General features: G+C 41.1%; 1 protein-coding gene across 1 annotated transcript in view; it reads left to right on the top strand.

Annotated features, from left to right (window-relative positions):
* The window catches only part of rsph9 (radial spoke head component 9), a 63478-nt gene that overhangs the window by 12993 nt on the left and 32488 nt on the right, over window positions 1-17997 (top strand). The window contains exons 2-4 of the mRNA XM_072550819.1: window positions 1880-2033; window positions 3417-3546; window positions 7239-7385. Of these exons, the coding sequence (XP_072406920.1) occupies window positions 1880-2033; window positions 3417-3546; window positions 7239-7385 (431 nt within the window). The remainder of the gene's footprint in view (window positions 1-1879; window positions 2034-3416; window positions 3547-7238; window positions 7386-17997) is intronic.

Raw genomic sequence — 17997 nt, 5'->3', positions numbered from 1 at the left:
TGCACGCAGAGATTGCTGTTTCTGGGAACGATGTACCATGCTGTTGTGTTCTGTGCACGCAGAGATTGCTGTATCCAGGAATGGCATACCACACCATTGTGTTCTGCGCATGTGCAAGCAGAGATCGCTGTATCTGGGAACGGTGTACCACGCGATTGTGTTCTGCGCATGCAGAAATCACTGTTTCCGGGAACGGTGTGCCATGCTGTTGTGTTCTGCACATGCGCATGCAGAGATCACTGTATGCAGGAATGGTGTACCACCCCATTGTCTTCTGCGCACGCAAAGATTGCTGTTTCCGGGAACGGTGTACCCCACCATTGTGTTCTGCGCATGCAGAGATCACTGTATCCGGGAATGGTGTACCACACCATTGTCTTCTGCGCATGCAGTGATCGCTGTTTCCGGGAACGGTGTGCCATGCTGTTGTGTTCTGCGCATGCAGCGATCGCTGTTTACGGGAACGGTGTGCCATGCTGTTGTGTTCTGCGCATGCAGCGATCGCTGTTTCCGTGAACATTGTACTATGCTGTTTGGTTCTGCGCATGCAGAGCTTGCTGTTTCCGGGAACAGTTGTACCATGCTGTTGTGCTGTGTGCATGCAGTGATCACTGTTTCCGGGAACGGTGTACCATGCTGTTGTGTTCTGCGTATGCACACACACAGATCGCTGTGTCTGGGAATGGCATACCACACCGTTGTGTTCTGCGCACGCAGAGATTGCTGTTTCCGGGAACGGCATACCACGATGTTGTATTCTGTGCATGCACAAGCAGAGATTGGATAGAGCTCTTAAGGATAGTGGAATTAAGGGTTATGGGAATAAAGCAGGAACAGGATACTGATTGAGGATGATCAGCCATGATCATAATGAATGGTGGTGCTGGCTCGATAGGCAGAATGGCCTACTCTTGCACCTATTGTCTATTATCTATTGTCAATTGTCTATTGAGATCGCTATATCCGGGAATGGAGTACCATGGCTTTCTGTTCTGCAAGTATTTGTTTTTAGTTAGTTTCTGTTTTCAAAGTTACTCGCTTTTACAGCAAAGGTTAATTATTTGAGGGCTGTTCAACTAGCACAAAGGAAAATTCGAATTTGCTCAGGAATGATGCTCCAGGTTAACAGTTCATTCTCATAACCAATGACATCCTCCTCAAACTACTCATTGTTCCCGTCGATCACTTTCTTCCTTGGCAATCTACTTCAACCATCCTTCTCCTATATCCTCAATTCTTTCCTCGGACAACTGCTGTCTACCCAGACATCCTCCCAGGTTTCTGTCTGGCCTATCTCACACTTTACTTTCCAGTGTCCTACACTTTGCCAGTGCTTTCCAAAAACTAACCATTAGTAACATCATAGTCTTTCATTTACTGCCAGCAATACCACAGTATTTAAAGTTCCTAATACAGCATAATTTGCACAAATTTACGATTTTGAATAGATCTAGAAAATCCACTAATAATACTACAAGTCCTTCAGCCCAGAATATTCCTTTCATACTTCAGATAGCCATGCCTGAAGAATGACTTTTTAAAAAATCCTCTACAATTGACTTTCAATTGAGCTAAGGGAATGTCTAGTTCCTGAGAAGTGTTCTTAATGGATCAGACAAAATTAAACACGTGAGTATCAAAAGCAATATTGTTGATAGTAATCTTGCAGTATTTTAGGAGATTTCCTAGTTTTGTGCAATGTAAAAATTCTGAAATAATGAGAGGTCTCTCACAATCTAATGTGAGGAAGGATTAATAACGTCTTAAATAAAGCTCCGTGTGACAACGACAAGTCCAGCAGTGGTTAGTGTGACATTCTGTTTTGTTATATTCATCTCAGCTAAAGAAATAAAAAGTGGTATTTTCCTTTTTTACACAGTTTAAACTGCATGGATTGGAAATTACTTCCCCCAGCAACAGATGAGATGATAGAGAGATCCATGCGGGTTAAAGGTCGTTTCATGGGTGATCCTTCTCATGAGTACGACACCATATCAGTTAAGAAAAATGAAGAAGAAATGGCCAGTTTGGAGGTTAGTGTATGAGTTTGATTTGAACCAGCAACATGGTAATTCCCTGTGGTACACTGTGCAATTTGAATTCTGTGAAATTTGGAATCAAAAAATGGCATGTCTAATGGTGTCCATACAACCAATGTTGATTAGCATTAAAAACTCATCTGATTCATAAATGTCCTTTAGAAATGGAAATCTGATCATCCCCATCTGGTCTGGCCTCCATGTGACTCTTGAATCAGGTTGACTGTTGACTAGCTCTCGAGGCCATATCAGAGAGCAATCAGATCAAGGGCAGTTTAGTGGTGGACAAGAAATGTCAGCCTTTCCAAGAACACCCAAAGCCCATGTATGAAGGAAAATTAACTAACATCAGCTTTTGAATCGGATTCCCACTTTTGATGGAAACTGCTCATGTGGAGGTTGCTGATGCATTTCACAATCAGACAAACCGCAAACTCTCAGTTTCTGTACTCAACCATTAACAAATTAACAAACAAGTTGTACTTGATGGCAGTCACCAACCATTGAACACTTGTATTCAGGGAAAGATGTGAAAGAAAGTTGGAGAATAATAAAGAAGAAATTCTACTGGTGTAACACCTCAGACACAGCAAAATGTCATTAGGTGCTTAAAAAGGGGACGGGGGATGACCAAAAGAATAGATAGATGAATTCTACAGATTTTTCAACAGACTTTTTCTATTTGTTCGTGGAACGTGGTTAGACCAGAATTTATTGCCTTTCCTAATTGCCCAGAGGACAGTTAGGAGGCAACAACATTGCTACAAGTCTGGAGTCATATGACGGTCAGACCAGGTAAAGACAGCAGAATTCCTTCCCTAAAAGGCATGAGTGATCCAGATAGTTTTTTTACATCAATTCCCAATGGTTACATAGCCACCACTAGGCCAGGTCTTTTTTCCAGAATGTAATTAATTCTAATTTCACTGTTGCCATGATGGTGTTCAAATCCATATCCCCAGGACATAGGGCCTGAGGTTTCGGATTGTGCATCCAGTGGCATTACCACTGAAGAAGGAAGAAATCACAAAGCAGAGGGGTTTAGAAAGAGAATTCCAGACTGCAGGACCATGATGATCAAAGTATCTGCTACCAACTGTGAAATGGGAGAGGGAAGCGATGGTGGGCTGTGGGGGGATAGGTTGAATAGCTTGTGAAATCCTAACATCCAGTGGCAGATGATTAGCAGACTCAGGCTCTGGTCTGGAATCAGAGATACAGTCAGGTGGCCATTTGGAGGTTAGTAAATGAGAATAATCAATGGTCTCAGAGACAAGATACCAGCAGAAGTCAACGAAGACAGACATGATTGATGAACCAAAATTGTAATTTATGATCATCAGGGTTTTTAAAAATCTACATGTATTTCTGTTATAGCTAAAGGTAAAAGAGGAAGAACGCTTGACAGCTACAATTGAACAAATAAACAGAGAAGCTGCAATAGTTCCCAGGGGTGCTTTTATCAAGACACCTCTTGAGCAAATCCACAAGAACAGGAGTTTTGGAGGTAACCAGTCTTTAAAGTTTAAATTTCACTTGGTGGAATGAAGTCAAACATTTTTTTTAAATTCAGTCATGGGATATGGGTGTGGCTGGCTGGCCAGTATTCATTGCTCATCCCTATTTGTCCTTAAGAAGGTGAACTGCTTTCTTGAACCACTGCAGTCCATGTGCTATAGGTACACCCACAATGTGTTAGAGAGGGAATTCCAGGGTTTTGATCTGGTGACAGTGAACGAACAGTGATATATTTCCAAGTCAGGATGGTGAGTGACTTGGAGGAGAAATTCCAGGTGATGGTGCTCCCATGTTTTTGTCCTTCTCAGTGTAAGTGGTCATGGGTTTGGAAGGTGCTGTCTAAGTAGCATTAGTGAATTTCTGCAATGCATCTTGTAGATGGTGCATACTGTTGCTACTGAGTGTCTGTGGTGGAGAGAGTCAATGTTTGTGCATTTGGTGCCAATCAAACCTCGAGTGTTGTTGGAGCTGCACTCATGCAGGCAAATGGGGGGGCATCCCATCACATTCCTGACTTGTACCACGTAGATTGTGTTCAGGCTTTGAAGAGTCATGACATGAGTTACTTGCTCCAAGCTTCCTTGCATCTGACGTCTTCTTGTAGCCACAGTACTTTGACTAGTCCTGCCCAGTGGTAACCCCCCAGATGTTAATAGTGGGGGATTTAGTGATGACAAGGGACAATAATTAGATTCTTTCTTGATTGTCACTGCCTGGTATTTTTGTGGCATGAATGTTACTTGCTATTTGTCAGCCCAAGCCTGAATATTGTCGAGATCTTGCTGCATTTGGACATGGACTGCTTCAGTATCAGAGAATGGTGTTGAACATTGTGCAATCAATAGGGAACATCCCCACTTCTAACCTTGTGATGGAGGGAGGGCCATTGATGAAGCAGCTGAAGATGGTTTGGCCTTGGACACTACCTTGAGAAATTCCTGCAGCGATGTCTTGGAGCTGAGATGGTTTACTTCCGACAACCACAGCCATCTTCCTATGTGACTCCAACCAGTTGGGAACATTCACTGATTCCCATTGATTCCTGCTTTTTTTTTAAAGTTATTAAGGGAGATCTGATGGATCAGGGTTGTCCCAACTTCAAATCCCACCTGCTTCAGAGATGTGTAATTATGTCTCGAAACAGGTTGGTTAGAAAATATCTAAAACGGCGTTGTTTTCCTTGGAGCAGAGGAGACTGGGGGGAGTCACAATTGAGATGTATAAAATTTTGAAGGGCATAGAAAGTTAGACAGGAAGGAACATTCACCCTTGGTGGAAGTACCAGTGACCAGGGGATATAAATTTAAGGTAAACGACAGGAGGTTTAGAAGGGATGTCAGGAAAAAAAATTCACCTAGAGGGTGGTGGGATTCTGGAACTCACTGCCTGTAAGGTATAAAGGCAGAAAACCTCATAACATTTACAAAGTATTTGACTGTGTACTTATAATGTGAAGGCATGCAATGTTAGGGGCCAAGTATTGAAAATGTGATGGAATAGTTAGATTAGATTAGATTACTTTGGTAGTTGTTCTTGACTGGTGCAGACACAAGGTGCTGAAGGGTCTTTTCCAATGCTGTAGACCCCTGTGACCTTATGATGCCACACTCGGTCAAACATGGTCTTGATGTCAAGGGCAGTCATTCTCCCCTCACTTCTGGAATTCAGCTCTTTAATCCATGTTTGGACCAAGGCTATAATGAGATTAGAAGCAGAGTGCCCTGCCGGAACCTGAACTGAGCGTTGGTGAGCAATTGTGCTTGATAGAACTGCTGATGACATCTTCCAGCACTGTATTCATGATTGAGGGTATACTGATGAGTGGTAATTGGCTGGGTTGGATTTGTCCTGCTTTTGTACCTGGGCAATTTTCCACATATTTTTGGGTAGCTGTCAGTGTGAGAGTTATACTGGATATTCTATGTATCTGCTACCTTGGTTGTTTTAGGTGGTAGTTTCACAGGTTTGGGAAGTGCTGTTGAAGAAGCATTAAAATTATGGGAGCTGTTTTACTGTACAAAATTTAAAGATTCAAGGTCTCTATAGCCAAAAGAAAGGCAGGAAGTGTTTATATTGTTGCTATTGTCAATATTAATGATGTCATAATATTTAATATTGTATTGTATGAGGTAATGTCCTAGATCCTTGGAGAGATTCCACCTGGACTTTCAACTCCTCCACGACCAAGCAAAGTAGGAAACCGGCCACTCAGCCAGACCTATTCATGTCCTATACCTGATTGTCCTATTAGGAATTATCTCCTCTGACACAATCTGTTCAACACGTATGTTACTGGCCCCTGGTGGGCAGTTGCTTAGATGGCACGCTTCTTAGGTCAGTTCCTGTGGGCAGGCAGCTCTGTGAGACCCACGAGTTACTTATTGATACCAATGGAAAATGTTTTAGGGTTGCGTAGGTTACCGACAACATTGCTGCCAGCCATAAGAAATCAATGTAAATCTCATTAGCACCACTGGAAACTAGAGGTGGAATTAGCAAAGTCATTGCCCCCCCCCCCCCCCCCAACTAAAGTCTTTCCCACACCTCCATGAAAAGATTTCAGAAAAGTTTATTGCTTTCCTTAACGGTCCATCAAAATTATAACTCTAAGGTACCTACCTACTTTGCTACTCTTCCTTAGTCCCAACTAGGTAGCCTCCTTATCTAGTCCAGCTTCGGTGAAGAGTCATCTAGATTCAAAACATTAATTTGCTCTCTTTCCATAGATGCTGCCTGACCCACTGTGATTTCCAGCATTTTTGTTTTCAAAACAAGATTCCAGCATCTACAAATATTTCCATTCTGGGTTACATGTTTCTGTTTGCAATAGTTTCTTCAACTGCTTTTGATAATGTCCCTAGCATCATAGAATCATATATTACAGAGGAAGCTATTTGGTCCATGTCTGCACCACAAAAATTACACCATTATTGACACCATTCCCACTTTACCATGCTACGCCTGTAATCTTTAATGGTATTACACTTCAAGGGCTCATCCAAGTACTTTTTAAATGTTGTGAGGTTTCACACCTCAACTACCTTTCTATGCAATGCATTCCAGATCCCCATCACCCTCTTTGTAAAAACATTTTTTTTCTCTCAAATCCCCTGTAAACATTCTGCCTTTCACTTTAAAATTATGCCTGCTCTTTTAAGCTTGAATCCCTAAGTTTGTGAGAATGAAACATATTAACTCTATTTAACCCATCTCTTATCTTGAGTATTCTGGATATTTGAATAATCTCTATTTTCTCTTTGAACAGTCACAGACTCTAACCTCCCTTCACAACACAGATGTCTTGTGCTAGGTATAGGCTTGGTTTATGATTTCTGCCATGCATCCAAGGGCTGTTAGAAGACCGTACTTCCAGTGCCACTATTAATATTTTTGGCATTGACTCATTACATCCTGGGATTCATGCGTCCCAAGAGTAAAAGACTGAAACTGTACTAATGCAGAATCATTGGGGTAGTTTGATTGCTAAGTGAGGGAGCTGTGGGATTTTTATGTGAGTTGAACTGACACAAAAATAAATGCAGTTAGAGTTCAAAGGAGGCAAAATCAGACACAGTTTTGAACCTCTTGCTCGGTGAGTTATTCAGTGATTCCACCTGCAAAGAATATTTCACAGTGGTGCTATCAGTTTAATAGCGTTGTCCACCTTGCATTTACCCTCAGGTTTGTCGGTTACCGAGGCTGGGAAGTTGCAATCCTATCTTCACTTCACTGAGCCTGTCATACTGAAGAAGAAGTCACAGCTGTTGCAAGCCAATTTGGAGGATTCAGTTGACTTTCTCAATTCTCTTGAAGATGACGAGTTAAAAGGTACATCACTGAAACGTCTTCCAAATCTATGGAGCTGAAAGAATTAAGTTATGGAAACAGGTTATACAGATTAGTCTTGTGCCCTCTTGATAAAGAGGGTGATCCAACTGAGGTGCTTAACATAACTAAACCATTCGATAGGGTCAGAAAAATAAATTAATTCCTGCAGTTGAGCAATCCTGAACAAGGGGCCATAACCTTAAAGTTAAGCTAGGAATTTCAGGTGTAAAGTTATAAAGCATTTCTTCACACACAGGATATTGGAAATGTAGAACTTTACTGAAAAACTGTTGAGACTGGGAATCAATTGGAATTTTAAAAAGTGAAATTAATAGAATAGAAGCAAGCTGAGGCAGATAAATGAAGTTAAGATATAAATCAGCCATTTTCTAAGATCATAGAAATAGGAGCAGGAATAGACTGTTTGGCCCATCTATCCTTTCTCCATGGTCAATAAGATTACAGCGGATTTGACTGTGACCTCATTCGACTTTTCTGACCGTCCCCACGACCCATAACTGTTTTGTCAAACAAAGATCTACCTAACCTGTTTAATAGACGGAAATCCAGGTGTTGAATTAATCAACAAAAGATTGTCAGGGATTTACAAAGATATTATTGTAAATCAATAGGTTAGCTCAAATGGCAGTTTCTACATTTCCATGCCCAGAAGCTAACCATTCCATGGGGAAGAAGCTCTTTGCTTTAATATAAATAAAACCACCAACAAATTCACAAAATACCCAGTTGGATGTACTTTTGGAGCAGATCACACTTGAATCCAGGCTTTCTGGCCCACCGGTCAGTATACGCTGTGTATTAATGACTCGAATATAAAAGTGAATGTACTATTGTCAAGTTTGCAGATGACATAGAAATAGGTAGCAAGGCAATTGGCGAGGTTGTCAAAGAATCTAGGAGAGAAATATAGGTTAAGTGAGTGGGTAAAAAGCTGGCAGATGAAGTATAATGTAGGAAACTGAATTTATGCTTTTTCACAGGAAGATTAAAGGAACTGAATATTATTCAAATTGAGAAAGACTGCAGAATAGAGGGATTTGGAAGTTTCTGTCAATGAATCATAAAAAGCTAGCATCTAAATTTGGCAGATAACAGGAAAGGCAACTGGAATGTTGGCCTTATTTAAAAAGGAATGGCATGTTAAAATAGGGAGAATTTGCTAAAGCTATATATGGCATTAGTCAGACCATAGCTAAAATACTGTGAACAGTTTTGGGTCCTTTATCTAAGAAAAGATGTACTGGCATTGGAGGCAGTACAGTAATGTTTGCGAGACTGATAGTAGATATGGAGGGACTGGCCTATGAGGAAAGGTTGAACAGATTGGACCCATACTTGATGGAACATATAAGAATGAGTGGTGACCTTATTGAAACATGCAAGATTCTTAGAGACTTAACAGGGTAGATGCAGAAAGGTTGGTTTCTTTTGTAGGAAGTCTAAGCCAGGGGTCAAGACCTCAGAATAGTGTCAGATATTTAAGGCAAAGGTGAGGAGAAATTTCTTCTACCCTCAGAAGGTAGTGAACCTATGGAATTTTTTATCACAAAGGGCCGTTGCGGTTGTGTCATTAAGTATATTCAAGGCTGATACAAGTTTTTAATCAGTAAGGGACTAAGTGGTCATGGGAAAAAGGCAGGAAGGTCGAGTTGATGATTATCAGATCGGCCATGATCTCATTGAATGGCAGAGCAGACTTGATGGGCTGAAAGGCCGACTTTTGCTCATAAGTCTAATGGTCATAAAGAAAGAGAATTCAATTTCTTTCACAGATAACGATAAGGGGGCAGGGAGGCTTCAGAAGGACTTGGACAGGGTAGGAGTGTGGGCAAAGAAGAGATAGATGGAATGCAGTGTGGGAACGTGTGAGGTTATTTGCCTTGGTAGGAAGAATCAAGACATAGACTGTCTTCTAAACGGGGAAAGACTTCAGAGGTCTGAAGCACAAAGAGTTTTGGGAGTCCAAGTTCAGAATTCTCTTAAGGTTAACATGCAGGTCATTTGGCAGTTAGGAAGGCAAAGACAATGTTAGCATTCATTTCAAGAGGGCTAGAATACCAGAGCAAAGTATAGCAAAGAATGCAAGAGTACTGCTGAGACCTGTATAAGGATCTGGTCAGACCGCAGTTGGAATATTTTGAGCAGTTTTGGGCCCCATACCTAAGGAAGTGGAGAGGATCCAAAGGAGCTTTACAAGAATGATCCTGGGGATGAAGGGCTTGTCATATGAGGAGTAGTTGACAATTCTGGGTCTATACTCGATGAAGTTTTGAAGGATGAGGGGATGATCTGATTGAAACTTACAGAATACTGAGAGGTCTGGATAGAGTGGGTGTGGAGAAGATGTTTCCACGTGTAGGGGAGTCTAAGACCCAAGGGCACAGTCTCAGTATAAAGGGATGACCCTTTAGAACTGAGATGAGGAGGAATTTCTTCAGCCAGAGGGTGGTTAATCTGTGGAACTCACTGCTGCAGAGGGCTGTGGAAACCGAGAGATTGAGGACATTTAAAACAGATCTAGCTAGATTCTTGATTGGTAAGATGTTCAAAGGTTACAGGGAGAAGGCAGGAGAATTGGTTGAGAAACATATCAGCCGTGATCGAATAATGGAGTAGACTTGATGGGGCTAAATGGCCTAATTCTGTTCCTATATCTTATAATCACCATATCATCCTGGTAATTATTTTTCCATGTATTAAACAGTAAAATACACGTGTTTGCATAAACTCTTTTTTTCTCTGTATGAAACCAGCACCAAATCACCTGCGTCAGAAACTAAAATAAAAAGTCGCAAAGACTGGACATTAGGGGTGTGAAGACTTGCATGAAAACACATTTATCTCCTCCCTCCTCACTAATGAAGGCCCCATGCACACCTTCCAGGTGAAACAGCAAATTACCTGCACTTCACTCATTCTGATTTACCATATTCGTTGCTCACACTGAGAGCTCTTCTATCTCAGGAAGACAAAATGCAGACAGGGTGACTACTTCGTGGTACACTTGCGTTCTGTCCGTAAAAATGATCCAGAGCTTCCAGTTGCCTGCCACAATAACACAATGATTCCTGAAGAAGGGCTTATGCCCGAAACGTCGATTCTCCTGTTCCGTGGATGCTGCCTGACCTGCTGCGCTTTTCCAGCAACACATTTTTCAGCTCTGATCTCCAGCATCTGCAGTCCTCACTTTCTCCACAATAATACAACCACCAGGTTTCCATGCCAAAATTTCTGTCTCAGGTTTACTGCAGTGCTCCAGTGAGATTCAGTGCAAGGTGGACAAACAGCACCTCATTATCCACTTGGGGACATTACAGCCTTCAGGCTCGAGCATGATCACCTCTTCCACGCCCATTTGTTTGTTTCATACCACTTCCATCTTGCCATTCTACCTAGCACGGACACAAAACTAGGAAGCTTGTCATTGTTTGTCAGCAGGCTCTGTCAAGAGAAGTTGACTTTGGTTAGGAGTTCTGGCATATTAAATCAAGGGCAGCTTTTGATACCAGTCTGGAGCTTGGATATAATCTGCTCGCGGCAGTCGGAGTTGGGATCCTCTCCACATAAAAGGTGGGGAAATAAATGTCAGACAGCCCACTGGTATTTTGATTTTCCTGCCCTATTGTGGACTGTTTCCCTTCTGGAGTGAGAAAAAATTATCAAGGGAATTGGAAGTGGGTGGCAGTTGCAAGATGCCTCAAGCAAGTGAGTAGGCAGCATAGAGGGCATGCAAAGGTTGGTGGTGCCCGGAGTTGGAGTGGGTGATAGAGAATGAGGAAAGATTTTACATGAAATGGTGAGTCGTAGAGCATGTGCCTTGTTTATGGGTGGATATAGCAGCAGAGTGGGGGCAGAGTCCTTATGTATATTTAAGGCTGAAATAAATTCTTGATCAGTAGGGGAGTCAAAGTTACAGGAGAAACACAGGAAAGTGGACATGATCAGCCATATCGAATGACTGAGTAGGCTCTTGGGGCCAAACAGCCTTCTCCTATTCCTATTTATTATGGCCTTATTGAACGAGAGTGAGGTATTCAGAGAGAAGATGCTAGCAGAGTGGGGAATGACATTGACCCTTTTTTCTATAGATTGTCTTCAATAGACACTCTGGTGTAACACAGTTGACGAGTTGTGAACACTGATTGGATTACACAAACTTACTACTGAAGGGGTATAACGACCTTCTACAGCGCGATTTTCTGTAGCAGTTTTCAATTTTCTATACAGTGAGGTTGCGGAGGAACGCAACTGTCACATTATAGCAGAATGAGCTGTATCGTAAAACCTTCTATATTCTCATAAATAGATCAAATTCCTTCTAATTTCAACACATCTAGAGTGCTCTGTGCCGTGATTGTCACCTTATTTAAAGGAAGATGTAAATGAAGTTGGAACTGTTCAGAGAAGGCTTGCTAAACTGACACTTGAAAAAGATGAGTTGGCTTACTAGAAAAGGTTGGACTATGGTCAACATGGTCGAGTTGGACCGAAGGGTCTGTTTCCATTGGTATAATTCTATAACTATGACATCGTGACTAAGCTTGGCTAGGCTTGTATCTGCTGGAGTTTAGGACAATAACAGGTGACTTGATTGAGTCATATAAGATCTCGAGGGTGCTGATAAATTTCCCCTTGTGTTCACTATTTTAAGACAGCAAAAGGAGAAAATGTTTTGCTTTAACAGTGTCATGAGTCTTTGGAACTTTTTCTCAAAACATGGAGGAAACAGAGTCTTTTAATATTTTTGAGGCAGAGCTGGATAGAGTGTTGATGAGTAAGTGGGTGAGAAGTCATTGGGGATCGGTGGGAATGCGGAGTAATTAGATTAACCATGATCTCAGCGAATGACTGAGCAGCCTCAAAAGGCCAAGTGGCCTACTCCTGCTTCTAATCCCCTATGTTTACATGTTCCTTTTATTTCTGATAGTACTGCTTTTATCCCCTTGTTAATGGTAAGGTGAACTGGTGGAAATAATCTTTCACTGTGTAACCTAATAGACCGTGTAATGTGTCCAGAACATCTGAGCAACCTTAAGTCCCATTATTTTGAATGATCCTTTCAGATTGCCCCATTACCTCTTACTGGTCCAATAAATACAGTTATATTTTTTCCAACACCGTTGTTGTTTCTGGACATTGTGTGAACTACACATATCTTTCTTGCATAAGTGACATAAGTTAATTAATGAATGTTGAAAGCTGTTTAGGCTAATTGGAAACCAGCTTTTAAGAATATTGGACTAAGGCAGGCACTGCAGAAGAACATTTCTCCAGAGATAGCAAGGAAACTTGAAACGCAGCAAATCAGCAAACCAAACAGGTAATGTCTAGTTGATAAGTCAACATCCAAAGGGCGGCAGACAGCTTCATGCCTCAAGCTGGACTCAGTGTTGGAACACTTCTAAACAAGGGCTCCACTTGGAACAATTCTTCTGGACTGCGCTGTATTCTTCTATTAACCTTCCTGTTCAGATGTTGATAAGGTTGCCTGAAATTTCCAACACTTTACAGTTTTCTGAATGGAATATAATGTCTCTCAATGCCACCTGACTTAGTATCATATTAAGAAAAACTGCTATTTGGTTCATCATGTCTGTGCAGAGCTGTCCCATTAGTCTAATTTCCCCATCTTATTGTTCTGCAGTTTTGTTCCCTGAAATTATTTGCCTGGTGCTCCTATTCAAACAAAGAATGATTGTCAATGGATTTTCTTTTGGGCTTTGGGGAGTTTATTTTAAAATCTATTTTCATAATCAAACTGTTCAGAGATGTTACCACACACCTCTAGAGCCGGTGTGACTTAAACCCAGGCATCCTGTTCTAGGGGTAGGGACACTACTACCGCGACACAAGAGATTCCCTAGGGATTGATACCAGGACCAACCACTCCAACTCCTTGTTTTTGCTGTTATACATTAATAATCTAGATCTTAGTGTGCAGGAGACAGTTTTAACGTTTGCAGGTGACATGAAACTTGGAAGAATTGAAAACTGTGAGGAAGACAGTATGGAACTTTAAAAGGCTGCTGACAAGTTGATGAAGTGGCAGCTGAAGTTTAATGCAGACAAGTGTGAGATGATGCACTTTAGTCGGAAGAACATTGAGAGATTACATAAAATAGTGGGTACAATTCTAAATGGGTGCAGGAGGGAGGGACAGATCACTGAAGGTGGCAGGACAAGTGGAAAGATCAGTTAATAAGGCATACAGTATCCTCAGCTCTATGAATAAGGTTATAGAGTCCATTAGCAAGGAGGTGATGTGAACTTGTACAAGATACTTGTTAGGCCTCAGCTGGAGTATTGTATACAGTTGTGAGTGCCACATTAGCGGAAAGATGTGACTGCATTGAAGAGAGTGCAGAAGCAGTTTACAAGAAACAAGAATTGAGAAACTTTATTTATGAGTATAGATTGAAGAAGATGGAGAGAAGAAGGCTGAGAGGAAATCTGATAGAGGTTTTCAAAATCATGAGTGGGCTCGATACAGTAGATAGATCTGTTCCTGCTCACAGAGGAAAAATGAACAAGAGGGCGTCGACTTAAAGCAATGTGCAAATAAAATAAGGTTGATGTGAGAAAAAAACCTTTTCATTCAGCAAGTCATTAGAGTGTGGAATGTACTGCTTGGAAATGTTGTGGGGGCAGGTTCAATTAAGCATTCAGGACAGCATTCAATGATTATTTGGATAGAAATAATCTGCAAGGATATGGGGAAGAGACAGGAAGTTGGCACTTGATACTAATATTCATTTGAACAAGAATTTCTTGTGAAGCACCCTTCAATGTTCACAACATTAAAGGTGCTAACTGCAACTTACTGCGTTAAAGCAAGGGAGACTAGACCAATGAGGCAGTGCAGAATTGGGAGCTACATGTTGTCATGAGCTTCCATTTCCCATCAGAAAGCACTGCATTATTTTTATCCTGTTTCATTGTAATGATTTAGATATTTTAACAGCCATGGCCCCCCCATTGCTATTTCACAATTTCATTTTTTCACAATATCCTCCTTTAAAGGCAAACCATCTTGCAAGATCTGTGCGAGGGTTGGTCAGTGACAGGGGCAAGGATTGAACATAATTCACTAACAGAGCCGAAGTGAGTTGTCAGTTTAAATTGCAAACATTCATTAATCACTGAATTTTAATTGCTCTAATCTCAGCTTTATTGGGTGGGTGAGGGGAAGGGGGAGATGCTTGGTCACAAAGGAATGGTTTACAGGAAAGTGTCAGGAGAGTAGGGTATTGAACTTTCTATCAGTTTTTATATCCTCCCTCTCCTTGGGCTCACAAACAGACTTGAATTTGAATAAGTTAAACATTAGTCAGAAGATGTACAGTTGAAGTTGCACGAACTGGGGCATTCCTAATAATGATGAATGATAACACTACTTAAAGTTTACAAGCTTTAAAATTTTTTGAGGGTTCTGCTGTGGTCAGCAATAAGAGGCCCAGCTGGCTTGCTTGTTTTTGTTGCTGTTGGAATGAGAGAAAAATATTGGCCAAAAACTCTGGGGAACTCCCTACTCTTCAAACTCTGCCATTGGATCTTCTTGACCCTTCTGAAGCTGGGGAGCAGGCCAGTAAGGTTAAATGTTTCCTCCAGAGACAGCTTCTCCGACATTGCAGTTTCCTCAGTCCTTCTGCATATTGTCAATTTAGATTATATGCTCAAGGCCTGATTAAAGCTTGAATCCATGTCCTGCTGTTTCAGAGGCAAGAATGCTGTCTGTTAAACCAAAAAACTAAAACTTGAAATTACATCCTTCTTCATCAGAGAAATAAGCCTATTTAATAAAATGGTTAATATTTGTGTTACATTCACAGACAGGAATTTCTTACAAACTAATTAAAATTGTCATGAATTATATCTACAATCATTTCTAAACTGCAATTAAACTGTAAAATCCTTTCTTAGTTTCAGTGATATTCTCTGATATGTTTTCCATAATTCTATTAATCTATGGGTGAAAAGATTTTACCTCGCTTCCATTCTTACTCCAAGTGCCTCATTCTTAGTTTGCCCCTGGTATTTGAGTCTCTTCCTGCTTGTTTCCTTTGTAGATTCTATTATAACTTTGAAACTTTAACTGTATCACATCAGAATCTTCTTTCCTAAAAAGGTCCATGGGCAGAATTATATGTTTCCCCACGGCTAGATTTTCAGGCAGGATGGAGTTCGTGAAATTCTTCAAATGATCTTCTCAGAGGCCTCTCACTTCAGTCAACCTGTTCAAAGATTCTATGACGCACATGGGATGTGAACTCGGGTTTCCTAGTGCAGAGGTAGGGATGTTCCCACCAAGCCACAAGAGCCTGCATCCTGTATTTTTACAAGAGGAACAGGTGAGGCCTGTGGCAGCTGGAACCCTTGCTATAGCTGAGGCCTTTGAGTGACCAAATAATGACCACTTAAAGGGCTTTTCCAGGTTTCAGCCTTCAGAAAGGGAGATGCCCAGAAGGCAGGCCAAGCCTCAGTCAGAAAGGGGAGGATTTGGTGGGTAATGTTCCCTCCAAGCCACGTGGTTCCACAGCCGCTCAGAACTCCTGCATACTGCAATCAGGCAATGCACTGATTGAAGATTTCAGAAGCTGCTGCTACACACAGACCTCAGGTGTATACATAGCAAGACAAATTTAGAGGTGGTCTCCGTGTTCATCAACATCAGGTAGCAGGAAGGGAAATGATGCCATCCTAAAAATCCTGACTCAAGTTCTTTAACTGGAGTTGAAAGTTCAGTCATCAGTTGTCTCACATTTCATCAATTATTTATTAGCCTCAGAATAAAGCAAATTCTGCTGTTTCCCAGGATGACCAACCCTTTGCTGGTTCTGATGTGGTTCCCATTGTTTCCTAATCATTGCTTTTCAGTAGGGACCCTTGCTGTTTGTTATGTGTATTAACGCTTTGGATATACATGTCGAAGATATAATTAGGAAGTTTGCAGATGACATGAAAATTGGTGGTGTTGATAGTAGGAAGATAGTCTCAGATCGATATTGATCAGTTGGCAAACTGGGCAGAGAAATTTCATAAAAAGGCTAAACAGGTTGGGACTCTACTCACTGGAGTATAAAAGAATGAGAGGTGATCTCATTGAAATGTAAATCATTCTTAAGGGGCTTGACAGGGAAAATGCTGAGAGGATAATTCCCCTCATGGTAGAACCTAGGACTAGAGGGTATAGTCTCAGAATAAAAAGGTACCAATTTAAGACTGAGATAAGGAGGAATTTCTTCTCTAAGGGGGTTGGAAGTCTTTGGAACTCCTTGCCACAGAGAGCTGTAGGGCAGAGTCCTTGTGTATATTTAGGCTGAGATTGATAGGGCAACCAAGGATTATGGGAAAAAGACAGGAAAGTGGTTGCGAAGAATGTTGGATCAGCCATGATCCAAGTAGATAGCGGTGCAGACTCAAGTGGTCAAATGGCCTACTTCTGTTCCTATTTCTCATGGTTGTACCAGCAACAACCACATCCCAGAGAATCTACCAGCAAGTATCTCCAGAACTTTGCCTTTAAGACTATATCTAGGACACCACAGCAGGCATGACACATTGTGTGTATATGTGGTTCAGGTTATCAGCTCAGAACTATGTTTCTTGCCTGTACACCTGTTTTAACACTGATGCAGAATTTCCATTTTTGTTTGTTCTGATAACTTATAAACCGTGCTGACTTACCCTTTCTCAAGACTGAGCAGCCCTAGATTTTCAAACCTTTTTTTTTACTGCATCTCAGTCCTCTATTGATAAAAACAATCTTCACGTTCCTTTTGTGCCCTGGTTCATAGTCATAAAAATGCAAAGGTGATCAGAAAATTAAACAGTACTGATGGTGCATCTTTGTTAAATGAAAGATGGTTTGACTAATGGAGATTATGTGATTGGTTAAAATATGTGATTGGTTAAAAAAGGAAATACTGTGAATGAAGCTTACTGATTTTTAAAAGACACGCAAGTTATATTACAAAAATATTAGATCTGATATACGAGGAAATGGAGAAGCTAGGACACTAAGTTAGGTGGGAAACAAGCAAATGATTTGGGTAAAGGGATGTGGCTAGATTGAAAAGGGTCAGTGTAGTAGAATTAAGTATCAGTTCATCCACACCCTTGTAACTGTAAACCTTTTCTGGTGTTTTTCCCAAGTTTAGGATTCACTCATAGTTGCATTAGATTGCATTTTCCTCTTGTCTGCTTATTTGTATTTTTTTATCCCTGGGTCACCTGCAAACTCTCCATTGTAGCTTACTGCCAGGCCTCTGTCGAATCCGGTTTGTAATCAGTCTGCAAGGTAGTGAAGTGACTCCCTTCCTTCTTTGTCATTCCTGACTTTGGCACCTCCCACCAGAGCCCTCCCCTTGAGGATTGTTTGACGTAGTTTTTCCAATGTTTACTCTCAGTTTATTTGATCCCATTGTTAATGAAGTGTAAATCTTAATCGGTGCTTAAAAATGCCCTCAAAGGTTTGGGATATTGGATCATGTCCAGTTTCAGAAAGGTCATAATAGGAAAGTCCTCAGGGGCATTTTATGTGCAAAGTATTTCCTTCTTACCATTGCTGTGAGCAAAAGGAGTCATTTCTTAC

The sequence above is a fragment of the Chiloscyllium punctatum genome, chromosome 3 (assembly GCF_047496795.1).
Source record: "Chiloscyllium punctatum isolate Juve2018m chromosome 3, sChiPun1.3, whole genome shotgun sequence".
NCBI classification, from domain to species: Eukaryota; Metazoa; Chordata; class Chondrichthyes; order Orectolobiformes; family Hemiscylliidae; genus Chiloscyllium; species Chiloscyllium punctatum.
The sequence above is the reverse complement of the archived record's forward strand: the minus strand, read 5'-3'. Positions and strand labels throughout refer to the sequence as shown.